The sequence below is a fragment of the Anomaloglossus baeobatrachus genome, chromosome 2, assembly GCF_048569485.1.
Source record: "Anomaloglossus baeobatrachus isolate aAnoBae1 chromosome 2, aAnoBae1.hap1, whole genome shotgun sequence".
NCBI classification, from domain to species: domain Eukaryota; kingdom Metazoa; phylum Chordata; class Amphibia; order Anura; family Aromobatidae; genus Anomaloglossus; species Anomaloglossus baeobatrachus.
Genome location: NC_134354.1, coordinates 84385639 through 84402865, shown reverse-complemented (window position 1 = coordinate 84402865; position 17227 = coordinate 84385639). Strand labels below are relative to the sequence as shown.

General features: G+C 47.1%; 1 protein-coding gene across 1 annotated transcript in view; it reads right to left on the bottom strand.

Moving 5' to 3' along the window:
• Positions 1-10066: 10066 nt before the first annotated feature.
• The window catches only part of ARL6 (ARF like GTPase 6), a 115331-nt gene continuing 108170 nt past the window's right edge, over positions 10067-17227 (bottom strand). Inside the window, exon 8 of the mRNA XM_075333098.1 lies at positions 10067-10694. Coding sequence (XP_075189213.1) covers positions 10669-10694 — 26 coding nt within the window. The 3' untranslated portion in view covers positions 10067-10668. The remainder of the gene's footprint in view (positions 10695-17227) is intronic.

The window sequence follows — 17227 nt, the reverse complement described above, 5'->3', positions numbered from 1 at the left end:
AGGGCTCTGCACCCTGTCGGTGCTATTGTTCCGAGAGTACTCCACCGTACTCCTTCGGCAACCACACGCCTGCGCCTGACAGGTCACTGTTACACACTCCCGTCAGTACAGTTAAGTCAGTCTCCTTCCATTCCCACTTACTGTCTGACCCCTCCTCCCTGGTTGTCGTCTAGTGGACTGGATCGGTTCCACCCCTAGGTGGCCATCCATGGGGTTAAACCCTAGCCTATCACCAGTCCTTGGGGAAGGGAAAAACAGGGATTATATGTGTGTTTTGGTGTTACCGGCACTGGTCTTCCGGGTCCCTGGGGGTAGGTCCTGCATTTTTGACAGAATGCAGTTCCTTGTAGCTCCTGATGGCTTCAGGGGCGCTACATCAACATCCTGGGTTTTCCATATATTGTATTAAAGTACCCTTCTTTTGTCAATTTTTTTTTTTACATTTACGGGAGGAATGGTACAATTTAGTTATGTTCCAAATCTGCGGAACAGCTTTGTGCTACATTAATATTATAGATTTATTAAACTGACCCTCCACCCTGGAACTGAAAAATGGCAATACATATCTCATGTATAGTTGCTCTGCTTGGCACCCAATTGTCTTCTGCTGCCAGCTACACTCCGATCCATTCTTCTTGCTTCTAAGATAAGCTGCCACAGTGGCATGGGGAGTTAAGATTTAAGTCTAAACCAGGGGTCTTAAACTCTCCAAGAAATAAACAATTATTTCCACAGGTTTTCATTCCCATGATGTGAGGCATCCTCCTCCTGCTTCGTGTCCAGCACAAAGCAGCAGGGCAGCACATGGCAGTGCTGCCTGTGATGGGAATGCAGATGTCATCTGCTGGTCTTTGATTGGCTGGCCGTGAGTATAGTGACTGCAGTGCAGAGGAAGGGGGCCCGTTGAAGTTATCAGTGCAGAGAAGATGGTCCTTTGTGCCACAATACATTTCAGTTGAATGTGCATATGAGGATGCACATTCAGCTAAAACCAGCGCTAACGTTAAGTGACCCCATTCCTTTGCAAGCCTAGTTATCGTTATGACTCTGGTGTCATGCAGCCTCAGGGGCCGCATGTAGTCTGCATGTTTGAGAGCCCAGCCGGTGTAAGCCATGCCTCCTCTGCCTTTCCTGCACGGTGGGATAGGTACAGTGCCATGCAAACATTTGGGAACCACTGGTCAAAATTACTCTTATTGTGAACACTAAAGCAAGTTGAAAATTCAATGATCTCTAAATGGTATAAAGTTAAAAATGACAATTCCGTTGTATTTTAGTCCAAAATATATGTATATTTTCATCTTTTACATTTTTAAATTAACAAAAAGGAAATGGGTCGATGTAAAAGTTTGGGCACCCCACATGGTTAATACCTACTAAAACACCCTTTGGGAAAGTATCACAGCTTGTAGCAGCCAAGAGTCTTTAAATTCTTGTTAGATTTTCATCCATTTTTCCTTGGAAAAGTTCTGGGAGATTCCTGGCTCGTCTTGAATGCACTACTCTTTTGAGGTCTAGCCACAGATTTTCAATGATGTTCAGATCAGGGTACTGTGATGGCTATTGTAAAACCTTCTATTGTGGATTATGATGTGTGTTTAGGATCATTATCCATTTGTAAAAGTCATCCTCTTTTCAACTTCAGCTTTTTTTTTTTTTTACAGATGTTATGTTTGCATGAAAACTTTATTGAAATTTTCTTAAATCCATTCTTCCTCTACCTGTGAAATGTTCCTCGTGCCATTGGCTGCAACACAATCCCAAAGCAAGATTGATCCCCATGCTTAATGGTTGGCGATATATTCTTTTCCTGAAATTCTGAGTCCTTTTACCTATATACTCCTTTGATCATTGTGTCGAAAAAGTTCTATTTTAACCTCATCGGTTGACAGGACTTGTTTCCTAAATGCATCAGGCTGGTTTAGATGTTCTTTTGCATACTTCTGACTCTCAATTTTATAGTGAGGACGCAGGAGAGGTTTTCTTCTGAAGACCGCTCCCTGAAGGTCATACTTGTGCAGGTGTCTCTGATCAGTAGAACAATGTACCACAACTCCAGAGTCTGCCAAATCTGTCTGAATGTCTTTTGCAGTCAAGCGGGGGTTCTGATTTGCCTCTCTAGCAATCTTACGAGCAGCTCTCATAGACATTTTGCTTAGTCTTCCAGACCTTAACAGACAGTTGAGGTCAAGATAACAGACATTTCTTAATTACATTTCAAATTGGGGAAAGGGCAACTGGAAAATTCTTTATCATATTTTTATAGGCTTACCCTGCTTTGTGGACCACCACTATTTTTAATTTTCAGAGTGCTAGTCAGCTGCTTAGAGGAACTCATGGCTGCTGTTTTTGCCACAAGGTTAGAGGAGGTGGGTTTTTATAAAGCTGTGAAATTTGCATCACCTGACCTTTCCTAACAATAAACAAGTCATAACCCCAACAGTCTAAGGTTTGAAACCTTGGTCAAAGTAATCTGATCACATAAATCTTCAAGGGTGTCCAAATTTTTGCACTGGTGCATTTTCCTTTTTGTAATATCTAAAATGTATAAAGATGAAAATATTTTTTTTTGCCTAAAATACAAAGGAAATGTGTCATGTTTAACTTTATGCCTTTTAGAGATCATTTCATCTTCAACTTGCTTTAGTTCAACCTGACATGTCATTTTTTTTTTTATATTAAACAGCCTCTAATGTATATTAAATGATACACTGTGCATCTCTAACATGGAATTTTTTTTAAACCATGTGTTTATCTTAAAAAAAAGTCTTTTTCTGCTTAGGTGAATGCGGAACATACAGTACCTTAGATTTGAGTCATAGGGGCGGCGCTTTTGCTGGGTTCAGTCACTGTCACTCAAATATAGGCACAATTCTTTTTTTAAACTTGGTCATGCCCCACCATCAATTCTCCTCTGTTGAGCTCCACCCATTATGGTCACATGGACATGACATCACTACAGGTATTTCACCATAGGTCCTTCACCACCACTTCTCCTTTGCTGAGGTCTGCCCATTATGGTCACATGTTCTTGACATTACCACAGGTCCTTCACCACCACTTCTTCTCTGCTTATCTCTGGAGCTCAACATTGGAGAAGAGATGGTGAAGGACCTGTAGTGTAATCAACATACCTTATGATTTCAGTCATAGGGGCGGCGCTTTTGCTGAGTTCAGTCACTGTCACTTAAGATTCAAACACAATTCTTTTTTAAACTTGGTCATAGCCCACCACCAATTCTTCTTTGCTGAGCTACGCCCATTATGCTCACATGGTTGTGACATCACCACAGGTCCTTCCCCACCACTTCTCTGCTGATCACCACAGGACCTTCCCCCCCACTTCTCTGCTGATCACCACAGGTCCTTCACCACCACTTCTCCTCTGCTGAGTTCTGTCCATTACGGTCAAATGGTCTTGACATCACCACAGGTATTTCACCACCACTTCTCCTCTGCTGACCACCACAGGTCCTTCACCACTACTTCTCCTATGCTGAGCTTTGTCCATTACGGTCACATGGTTGTGACATCACCACAGGTATTTCACCACTACTTCTCCTCTGCTGAGCTCTGCCCATTACGGTCACATGGTTGTGACATCACCACAGGTATTTCACCACTACTTCTCCTCTGCTGAGCTCTGCCCATTATGGTCACATGGTTTTGCCATTACCACAGGTCCTTCACCACCATTTCTCCTCTGCTTATTGCTGGAGCTCAGCATTGGAGAAGTGGTGGTGAAGGACCTGTGGTGTAATCAATTACAATGCGAGAGGTGTGACCAAGTTAAAAAATCGTGCCTGAACATTGCATCATTTCTTCGGCGCTCTATTGGGAGACCCAGACGATTGGGTGTATAGCACTGCCTCCGGAGGCCACACAAAGCAATTACACTAAAAAGTGTAAGGCCCCTCCCCTTCTGGCTATACACCCCCAGTGGGATCACTGGCTCACCAGTTTTCTGCTTTGTGCGAAGGAGGTCAGACATCCACGCATAGCTCCACTGTTTGTAGTCAGCAGTAGCTGCTGGCTCTATCGGATGGAAGAAAAGAGGGCCCATATAGGGCCCCCAGCATGCTCCCTTCTCACCCGCGGTTGGTGCTTGTAAGGTTGAGGTACCTATTGCTGGTACAGAGGCTGGAGCCCACATGCTGTTTTCCTTCCACATCCCCTGGAGGGCTCTGTGGAAGTGGGATCTTGCCGGCCCCCAAGCCCTGGGGCCGGGCTCCATCCACAGACCCATAGAACCTGCTGGATTGGGAGCGGGAGTGCCGTTCAGGGACAAGGCCCTGCAACTTTCAGGTACTCTGTGTCCCCGGCAGGCACGGACACTCTCAGGGCTTGCTGAGCGTTGTAGTGCGCCGGGGACAGTGGCGCTGTACGCTGGGGGTTATGTCACTGCAGCTTTGCTGAGTGACGTTGTGTGTTGGGAACTACTGCGCCGACCGCTCCTGGAGCGGCGGCGCAGCTGCGACTTGTGGTGCGCCGGGGGCTTTGCGCCGACCGCGCTTTTACGGCGGCGGCGCTTCTAACTTTAGCCCCCGGCTTCTGCGGCCTAGCGCCGCTTCGTTCCCGCCCCCACCCTGTCAATCAGGGTAGGGGAGAGACGCTGCTCAATGGCAGCGCCGAGGGCTGGAGCTTTATTTACATGCTCCAGCCCTCTCACTAGGCACAAGGGGAAGCAGACTTCCCGCTCTTCGTCGGTGTACGCCCAGGGCCCGCCCCCCCTCTCCACAAGGACGCCGGCAGCCATTACACATGCGATTTGGCTGGGGAGAGGCAGCAGGCTCTGGGAGACCCAGACTAGAGGGATTTCTGGCGACCACACACCGCTCCTAAGCGGGCGGTAAGCTGCACAGTAGTGCTGGCCCCACTAGTGCCTCAGTGATATATTAGAGTACCATATATATATATATAGTTGCACTGTAAGGTCGCTTCTTGGCTGGACACCCTGTACTGCTCTGAGGAGGCAGCAACATGTCATCCGCAAAACGCAAGGCTGCCAAGGCACGGGCTGTGTACACTGTTTGTACTGCATGTGGGGCTGATCTACCGGCAGGCTCCAATGATTCACATTGTGTGCAATGTTCAGTCCCAGTGGCACTTCGTCAGCCAGAGCCTATTGTGGTGGTAGCCCAGGCAGAGACGCCTGTGAACCCTGCCCCGGTGACGGGGACAGACTTTGCAGTGTTTGCTGATAAAATGTCTGAGGCTATGACAAAAATCCTGGAGACCTTGCAGGCCAGGCCAGTTCCTCAGACCATGGACACTGCTGTGGCTATGCTCTCTAGTCCCCCTCAGTTGGAACTAATCCGTACTTCAAGGGGGTCTCAAGCATCACAAGCTGAAGTCTCTGACTCAGATGACAGTCCCAGGCAGCCTAAGCGAGCTCGCTGGGAAAGACCCTCGACGTCATCACACTGCTCAGGGTCTCAGCGAGAAGAATCTCTCTGTGATGAGACTGAGGACGGTGATCAGGATTCTAATCCTGAGGCCCCTCTCAATCTGGATGCCCCTGATGGTGACGCCATGGTTAATGACCTTATATCGGCGATTAATAGACTGTTGGATATTTCTCCCCCAGCTCCTTCAGCAGAGGAGGCAGCGGCACAGCAGGAGAAGTTCCATTTCCTGTATCCCAAGCGTAAATTAAGTGCTTTTTTGGACCACTCTGACTTCAGAGAATCAATCCAGAAGCACGACGCTCATCCAGACAAGCGTTTCTCTAAGCGTTCTAAGGATACCCGTTATCCTTTTCCCGCTGAAGTGGCCAAACGCTGGACCCAGTGCCCAAAGGTGGATCCCCCAATTTCCAAGCTTGCGGCTAGATCCATAGTCGCAGTAGAGGATGGCGCTTCACTTAAAGATGCCAACGACAGACAGATGGACCTTTGGTTGAAATCTGTCTATGAAGCTATCGGCGCGTCGTTTGCTCCAGCATTCGCGGCCGTGTGGGCACTACAAGCTATTTCAGCTGGTTTAGCACAGGTGGATGCTATCATGCATCCAGCAGTGCCACAGGTGGCGTCCCTAACTTCGCAAATGTCTGCGTTTGCGACCTATGCTATCAATGCTGTCCTAGAATCTACGAGCCGTACCTCTATGGCGGCCGCCAATTCTGTGGTTTTGCGCAGAGCCTTATGGTTAAAGGACTGGAAAGCAGATGCTGGTTCCAAAAAATGCTTAACCAGCTTGCCATTATCTAGAGACAGACTGTTTGGTGAGCCATTGGCTGAAATCATAAAACAGTCCAAGGGTAAGGACTCTTTCTTGCCACAGCCCAGAGCAAGTAAACCTCAACAGAAAAAGTGGCAGTCGAGGTTTCGGTCCTTTCGAGGCTCGGGCAAGCCCCAATTCTCCTCGTCCAAAGGGACTCAGAAAGGACAAGGGAGCTCAGATTCCTGGCGGGCTCACTCACGCCCCAGGAAAGCAAATGGAGGAACCGCTTCCAAGGCGGCTACCTCATGACTTTCGGCCTCCTCCCTCCGCATCCTCGGTCGGTGGCAGGCTCTCCCGCTTTTGCGACATTTGGCTGTCACAGGTCAAAGACCGGTGGGTAACAGACATTTTGTCTCGCGGGTACAGAATCGAGTTCTGTTCTCGGCCTCCACTTCGGTTCTTCAGAACCTCCCCACACCCCAACCGAGCAGATGCCCTGCTGCAGGCGGTGGACTCTCTAAGAGCAGAAGGAGTCGTGATCCCTGTTCCCCCTCTGGAACGGGGGCGAGGATTTTACTCCAATCTCTTTGTGGTTCCAAAAAAGGACGGCTCCTTCCGTCCTGTTCTGGACCTAAAACTGCTCAACAAGCATGTGAACGCCAGGCGGTTCCGGATGGAATCCCTCCGCTCAGTCATTGCCTCAATGTCCCAAGGAGATTTCCTAGCATCAATAGACATCAAAGATGCTTATCTCCACGTGCCGATTGCTACGGAGCACCAACGCTTTCTGCGCTTCGTGATAGGAGACGAACATCTTCAGTTCGTGGCTCTGCCATTTGGTCTGGCGACAGCCCCCCGGGTGTTCACCAAGATCATGGCAGCAGTGGTAGCAGTCTTGCACTCTCACGGACACTCTGTGATCCCTTACTTGGACGATCTACTGGTCAAGGCACCCTCTCAGGAGGCATGCCAACTCAGCCTGAATTTTGCACTGGAGACTCTCCAGGCGTTCGGGTGGATCATCAACTTCCCAAAGTCAAATCTGTCACCGACCCAATCACTAACGTATCTTGGCATGGAGTTTCATACTCTCTCAGCGATAGTGAAGCTTCCGCTGAGCAAGCAGCGGTCACTACAGACAGGGGTGCAGGCTCTCCTTCAAGGTCAGTCGCACTCCTTAAGACGCCTCATGCACTTCCTCGGGAAGATGGTGGCGGCAATAGAGGCGGTTCCGTTTGCGCAGTTTCATCTGCGTCCACTTCAATGGGACATTCTCCGCCAATGGGACGGGAAGTCGACATCCCTGGACAGGAAAGTCTCCCTTTCCCAGACGGCCAAGGACTCTCTGCAGTGGTGGCTCCTTTCCACCTCATTATCACAGGGAAGATCCTTCCTACCACCGTCCTGGGCGGTGGTCACGACAGACGCGAGTCTGTCAGGGTGGGGAGCAGTGTTTCTCCACCACAGGGCTCAGGGTACGTGGACTCAGCAGGAGTCCAGCCTTCAGATCAATGTTCTGGAAATCAGAGCAGTGTTTCTTGCCCTACTAGCCTTCCAGCAGTGGCTGGAAGGGAAGCAGATCCGAATTCAATCGGACAACTCCACAGCGGTGGCATACATCAATCACCAAGGAGGGACTCGCAGTCGGCAAGCCTTCCAGGAAGTCCGGCGCATTATGATGTGGGTGGAAGCCACGGCCTCCACCATATCCGCAGTTCACATCCCCGGCGTAGAAAACTGGGAAGCAGACTTCCTCAGTCGCCAGGGCATGGACGCAGGGGAATGGTCCCTTCACCCGGACGTGTTTCAGGAAATCTGTCGCCGATGGGGAAGGCCGGACGTCGACCTAATGGCGTCCCGGCACAACAACAAGGTCCCAACATTCATGGCACGGTCTCGCGATCAAAGAGCTCTAGCAGCAGACGCCCTAGTGCAAGATTGGTCGCAGTTCCGGCTCCCTTATGTGTTTCCACCTCTGGCACTCTTGCCCAGAGTGCTACGCAAGATCAGATCCGACTGCAGCCGCGTCATACTCGTCGCTCCAGACTGGCCGAGGAGGGCGTGGTATCCGGATCTGTGGCATCTCACGGTCGGCCAACCGTGGGCACTACCAGACCGACCAGACTTACTGTCCCAAGGGCCGTTTTTCCATCGGAATTCTGCGGCCCTCAACCTGACTGCGTGGCCATTGAGTCCTGGATCCTAGCGTCTTCAGGCTTATCCCAAGGGGTCGTTGCCACCATGAGACAGGCTAGGAAGCCCACGTCTGCTAAGATCTACCACAGAACGTGGAGGATATTCTTATCCTGGTGCTCTGCTCAGAGAGTGTCTCCCTGGCCATTTGCATTACCTACCCTTCTTTCTTTCCTCCAATCTGGGTTAGAAAAAGGTTTGTCGCTCGGCTCCCTTAAAGGGCAAGTCTCGGCGCTATCCGTCTTTTTTCAGAAGCGTCTAGCACGACTTTCTAAGGTGCGCACGTTCCTACAGGGGGTTTGCCATATAGTTCCCCCGTACAAGCGGCCGTTAGATCCATGGGATCTGAACAGGGTACTAGTTGCCCTCCAGAAGCCGCCCTTCGAGCCTCTGAAGGAGGTTTCACTTTCTAGACTATCACAGAAAGTGGCTTTTCTGGTAGCGATCACATCTCTTCGGAGAGTGTCTGAGCTAGCAGCGTTGTCTTCCAAGGCTCCCTTCCTGGTCTTCCACCAGGACAAGGTAGTGCTGCGCCCCATTCAGGAGTTTCTCCCGAAGGTGGTATCCTCTTTTCATCTTAATCAGGATATCTTTTTGCCTTCGTTTTGTCCTCATGCAGTTCATCGGTATGAGAAGGATTTACATTTGTTAGATCTGGTGAGAGCACTCAGAATCTACATTTCCCGCACAGCGCCCCTGCGCCGTTCGGATGCACTCTTTGTCCTTGTCGCTGGTAAGCGCAAGGGGTCGCAGGCTTCTAAGGCCACCCTGGCTCGATGGATCAAAGAACCAATTCTGGAAGCCTACCGTTCTGCGGGGCTTCAGGTTCCATCAGGGCTAAAGGCCCATTCTACCAGAGCCGTGGGTGCGTCCTGGGCATTGCGTCACCAGGCTACGGCTCAACAGGTGTGCCAGGCAGCTACCTGGTCGAGTCTGCACACTTTCACCAAACATTATCAGGTGCATACCTATGCTTCGGCGGACGCCAGCCTAGGTAGAAGAGTCCTGCAGGCGGCAGTTGCCTCCCCGTAGGGGAGGGCTGTCTTGCAGCTCTAACATGAGGTATTTCTTTACCCACCCAGGGACAGCTTTTGGACTTCCCAATCGTCTGGGTCTCCCAATAGAGCGCCGAAGAAGAAGGGAATTTTGTTACTTACCGTAAATTCCTTTTCTTCTAGCTCTTATTGGGAGACCCAGCACCCGCCCTGTTGTCCTTCGGGATTTTTGGTTTGTTTGCGGGTACACATGTTGTTCATGTTGAACGGTTTTCAGTTCTCCGATGTTACTCGGAGTGAATTTGTTTAAACCAGTTATTGGCTTTCCTCCTTCTTGCTTTTGCACTAAAACTGGTGAGCCAGTGATCCCACTGGGGGTGTATAGCCAGAAGGGGAGGGGCCTTACACTTTTTAGTGTAATTGCTTTGTGTGGCCTCCGGAGGCAGTGCTATACACCCAATCGTCTGGGTCTCCCAATAAGAGCTAGAAGAAAAGGAATTTACGGTAAGTAACAAAATTCCCTTCTTCAAACACATTAGGGGCGTTATAATATAAGAAACGACAAAACAAGATACCTTTAAGTGTTCACAATACCTTTGACCAGGGGTGCCCACACTTTTGCATGCCACTGTAAGCCAGAGAAGGTGACTTCTTATGAAAAAAAAAAAAAGAAACTGAACTCGAAGCTCTACGAAGGATAACATAAAAAGGTAGTGTTTGAATAAATATGTTTATTTTTTGTGACAAAACATTATTCCACAGACGTATTCCTCCATTGGTAATATTGCTTACAGGAATCTCAGGTGATTTAAATTCTAAAATACAAAATCTATTCTCTGATATATTCAGATCATCTGGAATAAAACAAAGGTGAATAAATTATTAAGTTAAATGTTTCCCCCTTACATAGATAGTATTTACAAAGCTGGACGAGTGAAATTTCACAAAGCACATAAAATGTTGACGAACGTAAGGCCGGGTCCAGACGTGGCGGATTTGCCGCAGAATTTACAGTACAATGTATGAGGAAGGAGCCTTCACAACTCCATCCACACGTTACAGAAAGGGAAAAATCTGCCCGGAAATGTGAACGTGCTGCGGACTTCTCAACACGGCTGTTGCCTCGTCTGGACTTTACCCTAAAATATTCACACTATTCAGTATTCCTCATTGTAACATTGCACTAGTTTTAATTGACAAAACCTGAGGTGCTAAGTAACATGGATGAGCTTTATTCAACCAGGTAAACTAGAAGGACGGAGAGCACTTCTTTTGGTCCAAGTGTGTAGACCGCTCTGGGCCCAATTCTCTCATCTTCTTATGTTTTCATTGCTTGTATTTGATCTGTAAAGGAGAAAACACATGGTAAACACAAAAATATCACAAATTAAATGGGTGAACATTTTAAGCAGGTTGGCTCTCCTCTAAATGGTGTGCCTCCGACAGACCACAGACGTAGATACTACAATATTTACTTTGAATCGGCTCCTTGTCCTAAGCAATAAAGTCTTGAAGAAACCTGCACTTGACAGGAGATCCTTCAAGTGATTCTTAGGGGTACTTCTCACATAGCGGGATCACTGCTGAGTCACGGTTTTTGTGACGCACCAGTGACCTCATTAGCGATCTCGCTGTGTGTGACACTGAGCAGCGATCTGGCCCCTGCTGTGAAATCGCTGCTCGTTACACACAGTGCTGCTTCATTTTTTGGACGTTGCTCTCCCGCTGTGGAGCACACATCGCTGTGTGGGCCAGCGAGAGAGCAACGATCTGAATGTGCAGGGAGCAGGGAGCCGGCATCTGGCAGCCTGCGGTAAGCTGTAACCAAGGTAAATATCAGGTAACCAAGCGCTTGGTTAACCGATATGTACATTGGTTACTAGCATCCGCCGCTCTCAGGCTGTCAGTGCCAGCTCCCTGCACAAGTAGCCGGAGTACACATCGGGTAAATAAGCAAAGCGGTTTGCTTATTAACCCGATGTGTACTCTGGCTATGAGTGCAGGGAGCCAGCGCTTGCGGTGTGCGCTGGTAACCAAGATAAATATCAGGTAATCAAGCGCTTGGTTACCCGATATTTACCTTAGTTACCAAGAGCAGCATCGCTTCCACGTGTCGCTGCTGGCTGGGGGCTGGTCACTGGTGAGATCTGCCTGATTGAAAGCTCACTAGCGACCATGTAGCGACGCACCAGCGATCCTGACCAGGTCAGATCGCTGGTGGGATTGCTGGAGCGTCGCTAAAGTGTGACGGTACCCTTAGGCCATGTGCCCATTGGAGATCGTACCGGCAGGTATTTCCTCAGGTTCACGCAGCAACTTCCTGAAATCCGCAGCTGTCCATTGCTGCAGTGTATCTGCAGAGTAGTTGTGGTAAACCTGCGGAAACAGTGTGGATTTCGTGCAGAATTCCCGCCCTGTATCTCCATAGTGGAGGAGCGGGAATTCCGCAGATAATTCCGCATGAATAATTGACATGCAGTTACGTGCGGCTGCAGGAAATCCGCAGAATTTTCCGCAGCCGCAAATACCACAGCATTGATACAGCACTCCCCAAATCCCATAGGATAACATGGGGAGTGTATGTACTTGCGTAAACTCGTGGATTTATCTGGAAAATCTAGAAAATCTGCAGGTTTTCCGCAGCAAAATCTGTGGTTACTTTCTCCCATGGGCACACATAGCCTTACAGAGGGAACAAGTATTAAAGGGGAAGCAAATGCTGGTAACAGACTCCCCATCTGAGATTGGCATGATTCAGGGGCAGAGACTCTGATTCCAGTGATATATCACTTACTGATCTGCTTGCTGTCATTTTGATAAAATCACTGCAGTTCTCTGACTGCTGAGCTCTGTATAACCCTGCCCACACCACTGATTGGCAGCTTTCTGCCTATGCACAGTGTACACAAAAATCTGCCAGTCCATGATGGTGTGCTTATACAGAGTTCATCAATATGCCAGACTATCTGGCAGCAAAATTACTGGTCTTCTAGTAATAATTTCCTGCTGATAAAACAATTTTATAAAAACTACAGCATGTATCCCAGTAAGTAACAAAGCGCTTGAATCAGGATCTCTCACACTACATTATGATGCTCTCAGAATAGGAGGCAAAGATGCCGTCGAAACGATAGGGGCTAAAATGACTTCTGCAAATATTATCTCTAGAATTGGGTATTCCCATGAACTGAAATGGTGGCATCCCATTATTGTACAACACTGAATTTTCAGCAAGCAGTTCACAAATATTTGTGAAGACTAGTGATCACCTACTGATTGCTGGGGGGTTCGACTACTGGGATCCCTAGTGATCTCAAGAATAGGATTCTGCACCCCATCTTGAATGAAGCAGGTATTCATGCTCTACATTAGCTTCATTGTCTTTGGGACTGACAAAGATTACTATGACATAGTGAATACATGGAGCAGAGGTGTTCATGCTCCACATTTGCTTCACTGTCTTTGGAACTAAAGAAGATTACTATGCTATAGTTAATCAATGGAGCAGAGGTGTACAAGCTTTACATTAGTTTCATTGTCTTTGGGACTGAAGATAACAATGCCCTAGCGAATGAATGGAGCAAAGGTATTCATGCTCTACATTAGCTACATTAGCTTCATTGTCTTTGGGACTGACCAGGATTACTATGCCATAGTGAATGAATGGAATAGAGGTGTTCATACTCTACATTAGCTTCATTGTCTTTGGGACTGACCAGGATTACTATGCCATAGAGAATGAATGGAATACATGTTCATACTCTACATTAGCTTCAATGTCTTTGGGACTGACGAAGATTACAAGAAGATTACAATGTCCCTAAGCTACCGTACTTCCTATTATGCCATAGCGAATGAATGGAGCAGAGTTTGGGCATGCAAGCCGTTTCAGTAAAGATAAGGCTCAGGATAAGGGATAACTTTGAATTATGTAGTAAGCCATGGTATAAGAGCAAAATTACCTTTTTTTTATATATATATATATATATATATATATATATATATATATATATATATATATATATATATATATACAAAAAAATAAATAAATCTGGCAATGTCTCATCTGAAACAGAGGGTGGTTGAGGGAGGGGGAGTTGTTCTGGCTGGATCGGGAGAATCAATATTAAACTCGTGTTATTGCATTTTATTTTTCATATCCGAGCAGAAAATGACACATTTAGTAAGACTGATTCAGCAAGAATACAAGGATTTATAGGATTTCCCTATCAATAACCTCATTAATAATAAGCTAAATCCTTTTCATTACTTTACTGAACATCAGGCTTTTACAAGAGGCATTTACAGTGTTTCAGATCATGGCCGCACATAAACCTGGATGTCGTGAACCTCATGAAAAAATACCAATGGGGCTGTAATGTCTGGACTCTGTAGATGGATCATTAAAGTCTCATGTCCAGTAAAACTCCATCATGATGATGAGCCGGCTATAAAATACAGACTACAAAGACGTTGTATTAAACGTCCGAGTTACCAATCTGCCCCCATAAATGTTTTATGGGTCATGAAGTGGATGTAATTAAACATCTGCAGGTAGAATGGTGAGTGACTCTAATGTGGAAGAAGAAGAGGAATACAGGGTCCTGCAGTCTATGGCTGTATACAGTGCGTCCACCCATATCCTGTCCACCGCCATTAACTTGAGAACGGCGGCAGCTATAGGCATAGAAGTCGTGTCTAGGTATAGTAAAGTAACCATGCGCTACGCAATGAAACCCCCTATAGCGCCACCTGGTGGAAAACAACGGAGTTAGCATTTTTATTTCAAAAACGGAACGGAAAGTAAATTACAAAGTTGTAGGGCATCATCAATTCAATACGAATCGACACCTTGCATACAGAAATGCTATGATTAGAACGTGTAAAACTCACAAGGCTGCGGACGTGAAGCGATACCTCATGGAGACCTTCCTACAAGTCATTGGGTATGGTTGCTGCATGGAGTGGCCTCCACGCTCACCTTACCTGACCCCATTGGACTTATTTCTGTGAGGTCACATCAAACAGCAGGTGTATGCGACCCCTCCACCAACATTGCAGGACCTACGACGACGTATCACAGATGCTTGTGAAAACGTGTTACCTACCATATTGTACAACATGCAGCAAGATACAGTATGCTGTCCAGCGTCCAGATGTACATTGCAGCTGACGGTGGCCACTTTGAGCATCAAAGTTAAATGAGCGCCATATGCGTGACCAGCATTCAATGTTTTGGGGGGGTCGTAGGTTTCATATCATAGCACTTCTGTATGCAAGGTGTTGATTCGTATTGAATTGATGATACCCTACAACTTTGTAATTCTCTTTTTTTCTCTATCTCTTTCCGTTTTCGAGATAAAAATGCTAACTCCGTTGTTTTTTACCAGGTGGCACTATAGGTGGTTTCATTGCGTAGCGCATGGATACTTTACTATACCTAGACACCACTTCTATGCCTATAGCTGCCACCATTCTCAGGTTAATGGTGGTGGACAGGATATGGGTGGACACACTGTATATACTATGTGGACACACTATATGGACACCTAAAGGAGCTGTGAAGACCTCACATTTTTCATCCATAGGTATTAATACAATAGTTGGTCCATATTCAGCTATAACCACTTTAAATCTTCTGGGAAAGCTTTTTACAAGTTTTTTGGGGTGTCTGTGAGAATTTTTGCCCATTCATCCAGAACATCATTTGTAAGGCCAGGCAGTGATGTTGGAGGAGATGGCCTCGTTTACAGTTTCTTTTCATGTCCACTGTAAAATTGTTCCGTGAGGTTAAGGTCCCTGTTAACTTCTTTCACACTAAATTCCCCAATCATGTCTTTATGGACCTTGCTTTGTCCACTGGAGCACAGTCAGGAGGAACAGAAAAGGGTCTTCCTCAAGCAGCTCCTACAAAGCTGGAAGCTACCATTGTCCACAATGTTATGCTGAATCATTGAGTATTTCATTCACTGAAACAAGGATGTCGATACCGGACCCTAAAAACCCCTGAAACAACCACATAGTATTATCACTTTTCCATCAAACTTTACAGTTGGTCGGCAATGTTCTCCTGGGATTTGCCAAATCCAGATCCAAAAAAAGTTGGAGGCAGCAGGAGGTGGTGAGGGCTTAGGACTAGGGACGAGCGAATGTATTCGCCACTATTCAGTATCAACGGAATGGGGTATTCGAGGTATTCGATATCCGACGGCTAATATGGTATTCGCTCCGATACTTTCATTTTCACCTCTGACTTCCTTGCGCCTTTTTCCAGCCAATGAACACATCTGACATTGCTTGCCCTCACAGTAACGCCGCAGCCATCTTTGTTGTGGTGTTACTGTGATTGGCTTGGCCGCACAGCGTCATAGGGGCTATAGCCAACAGCCATTTTGGTCAGTCGGTCTCTTCCTCACCGATCACTGGTGCGGCGCTGTACGGCTGTCACACTGTGGCGGGTTCTCCAGCTTTTGAAAATGCCGGCTGCTCATTATTCCATCTCTTATTCCCTGCTTCCCCCGCCCACCGGCGCCTATGATTGTTTGCATTCAGACACGCCCCGACGCTGAGTGACAGCTGTCTTACTGCAACCAATCACAGCCGCCAGTGGGCGGGTCAATATCATGTAGTAAAATAAATATTTAAATAAATTTAAAACAACAAAATGCGGTCCCCCCCAAATGATACCCAGCTGAGGTAAGTACACAGCAGCGGGCCAGTATTCTCAGGCTGGGGAGGGTGAGGGCCATGGTTACGGCCCCCCTCTCGCAGCCGAGAATGTCGCATCCATTAGATGCAACAGTCACGGCGTGTCACCGGCCCTTCCCGATTGCTGTGATGCGGTGGCAATCAGGGTACTAAGGAGTTAATAGCAGCTTATAGCTGCCACTAAGTCCAAGGTTAGTAATGGCAGCGTTTATGACACGCCATCACTAATCTGTAAGTAAAGTAAATAAACACCGAAAAATCCTTTATTTGAAATAAAACACCAAAAGCCCCTCTGTCACCACTTTATTAACCTCCCCAAATATCCAGGTCCGGCGTAATCCACACTGATTCAGTGACGTCTGTGAGCGAGTGCTCAATGCAGCCTCATTCTGTGAACGATGCTGCAGGGGTAACTCCAGGTCATTTCTCATGGTCGGTGATGTCAACACATTACCGCTCGCGAGAACTTCAGTGCAACCGTAAAGCACAACTCAGATTGACGTCACTGACTGGCAGTGACCCTGTGAGAACTCCGATCCAAGCTCCCGCAGGGTCACTACTCCATCACACATACTGTTGGGGGGGGACACATACATCACAAATAAAAGCTGTAATATCATCCATCCATCTATTATCTATCGGATAGATAGAGGGATAGATGGATAGATATAGGGATAGATAGATAGATAATGGATTGATAGATAGATGGAGGGATAGATAGATAGATAGATAGATAGAGGGATAGATAGCGAGATAATGAATAGATAGATAAAAAAGGATAGATAGATAATGGATAGATAGAGGGATAGATAGACAGGCAGACCAATGTCAAACACATATAATGCCCCACCTCCCTGCATATTCTAAGCTGGCACCCTTTAATGACTTTCATGTGGCACTAAAGGGTGCCTAGCCTTGTATTTAGCCAAAAAAAAAAATAAAAAAAAAAACAAAAACGACATGGGGTCCCCCCCCTCCATTTTAATATCCAGCTAGGGTAAAGCAGATGGCTGCAGCCTGTAGACCACAGCTGGCAGCTTTACCTTGGTTGGGGATCCAATTTGGAGGGCCCCCAGGCTCTTTTTTTTATAATTAATTATAAATAATTAAAAAAAAATGGGTTTCCCCCAAATTGGATCACCAACCAAGGTAAAGCGGACAGGTGTGGT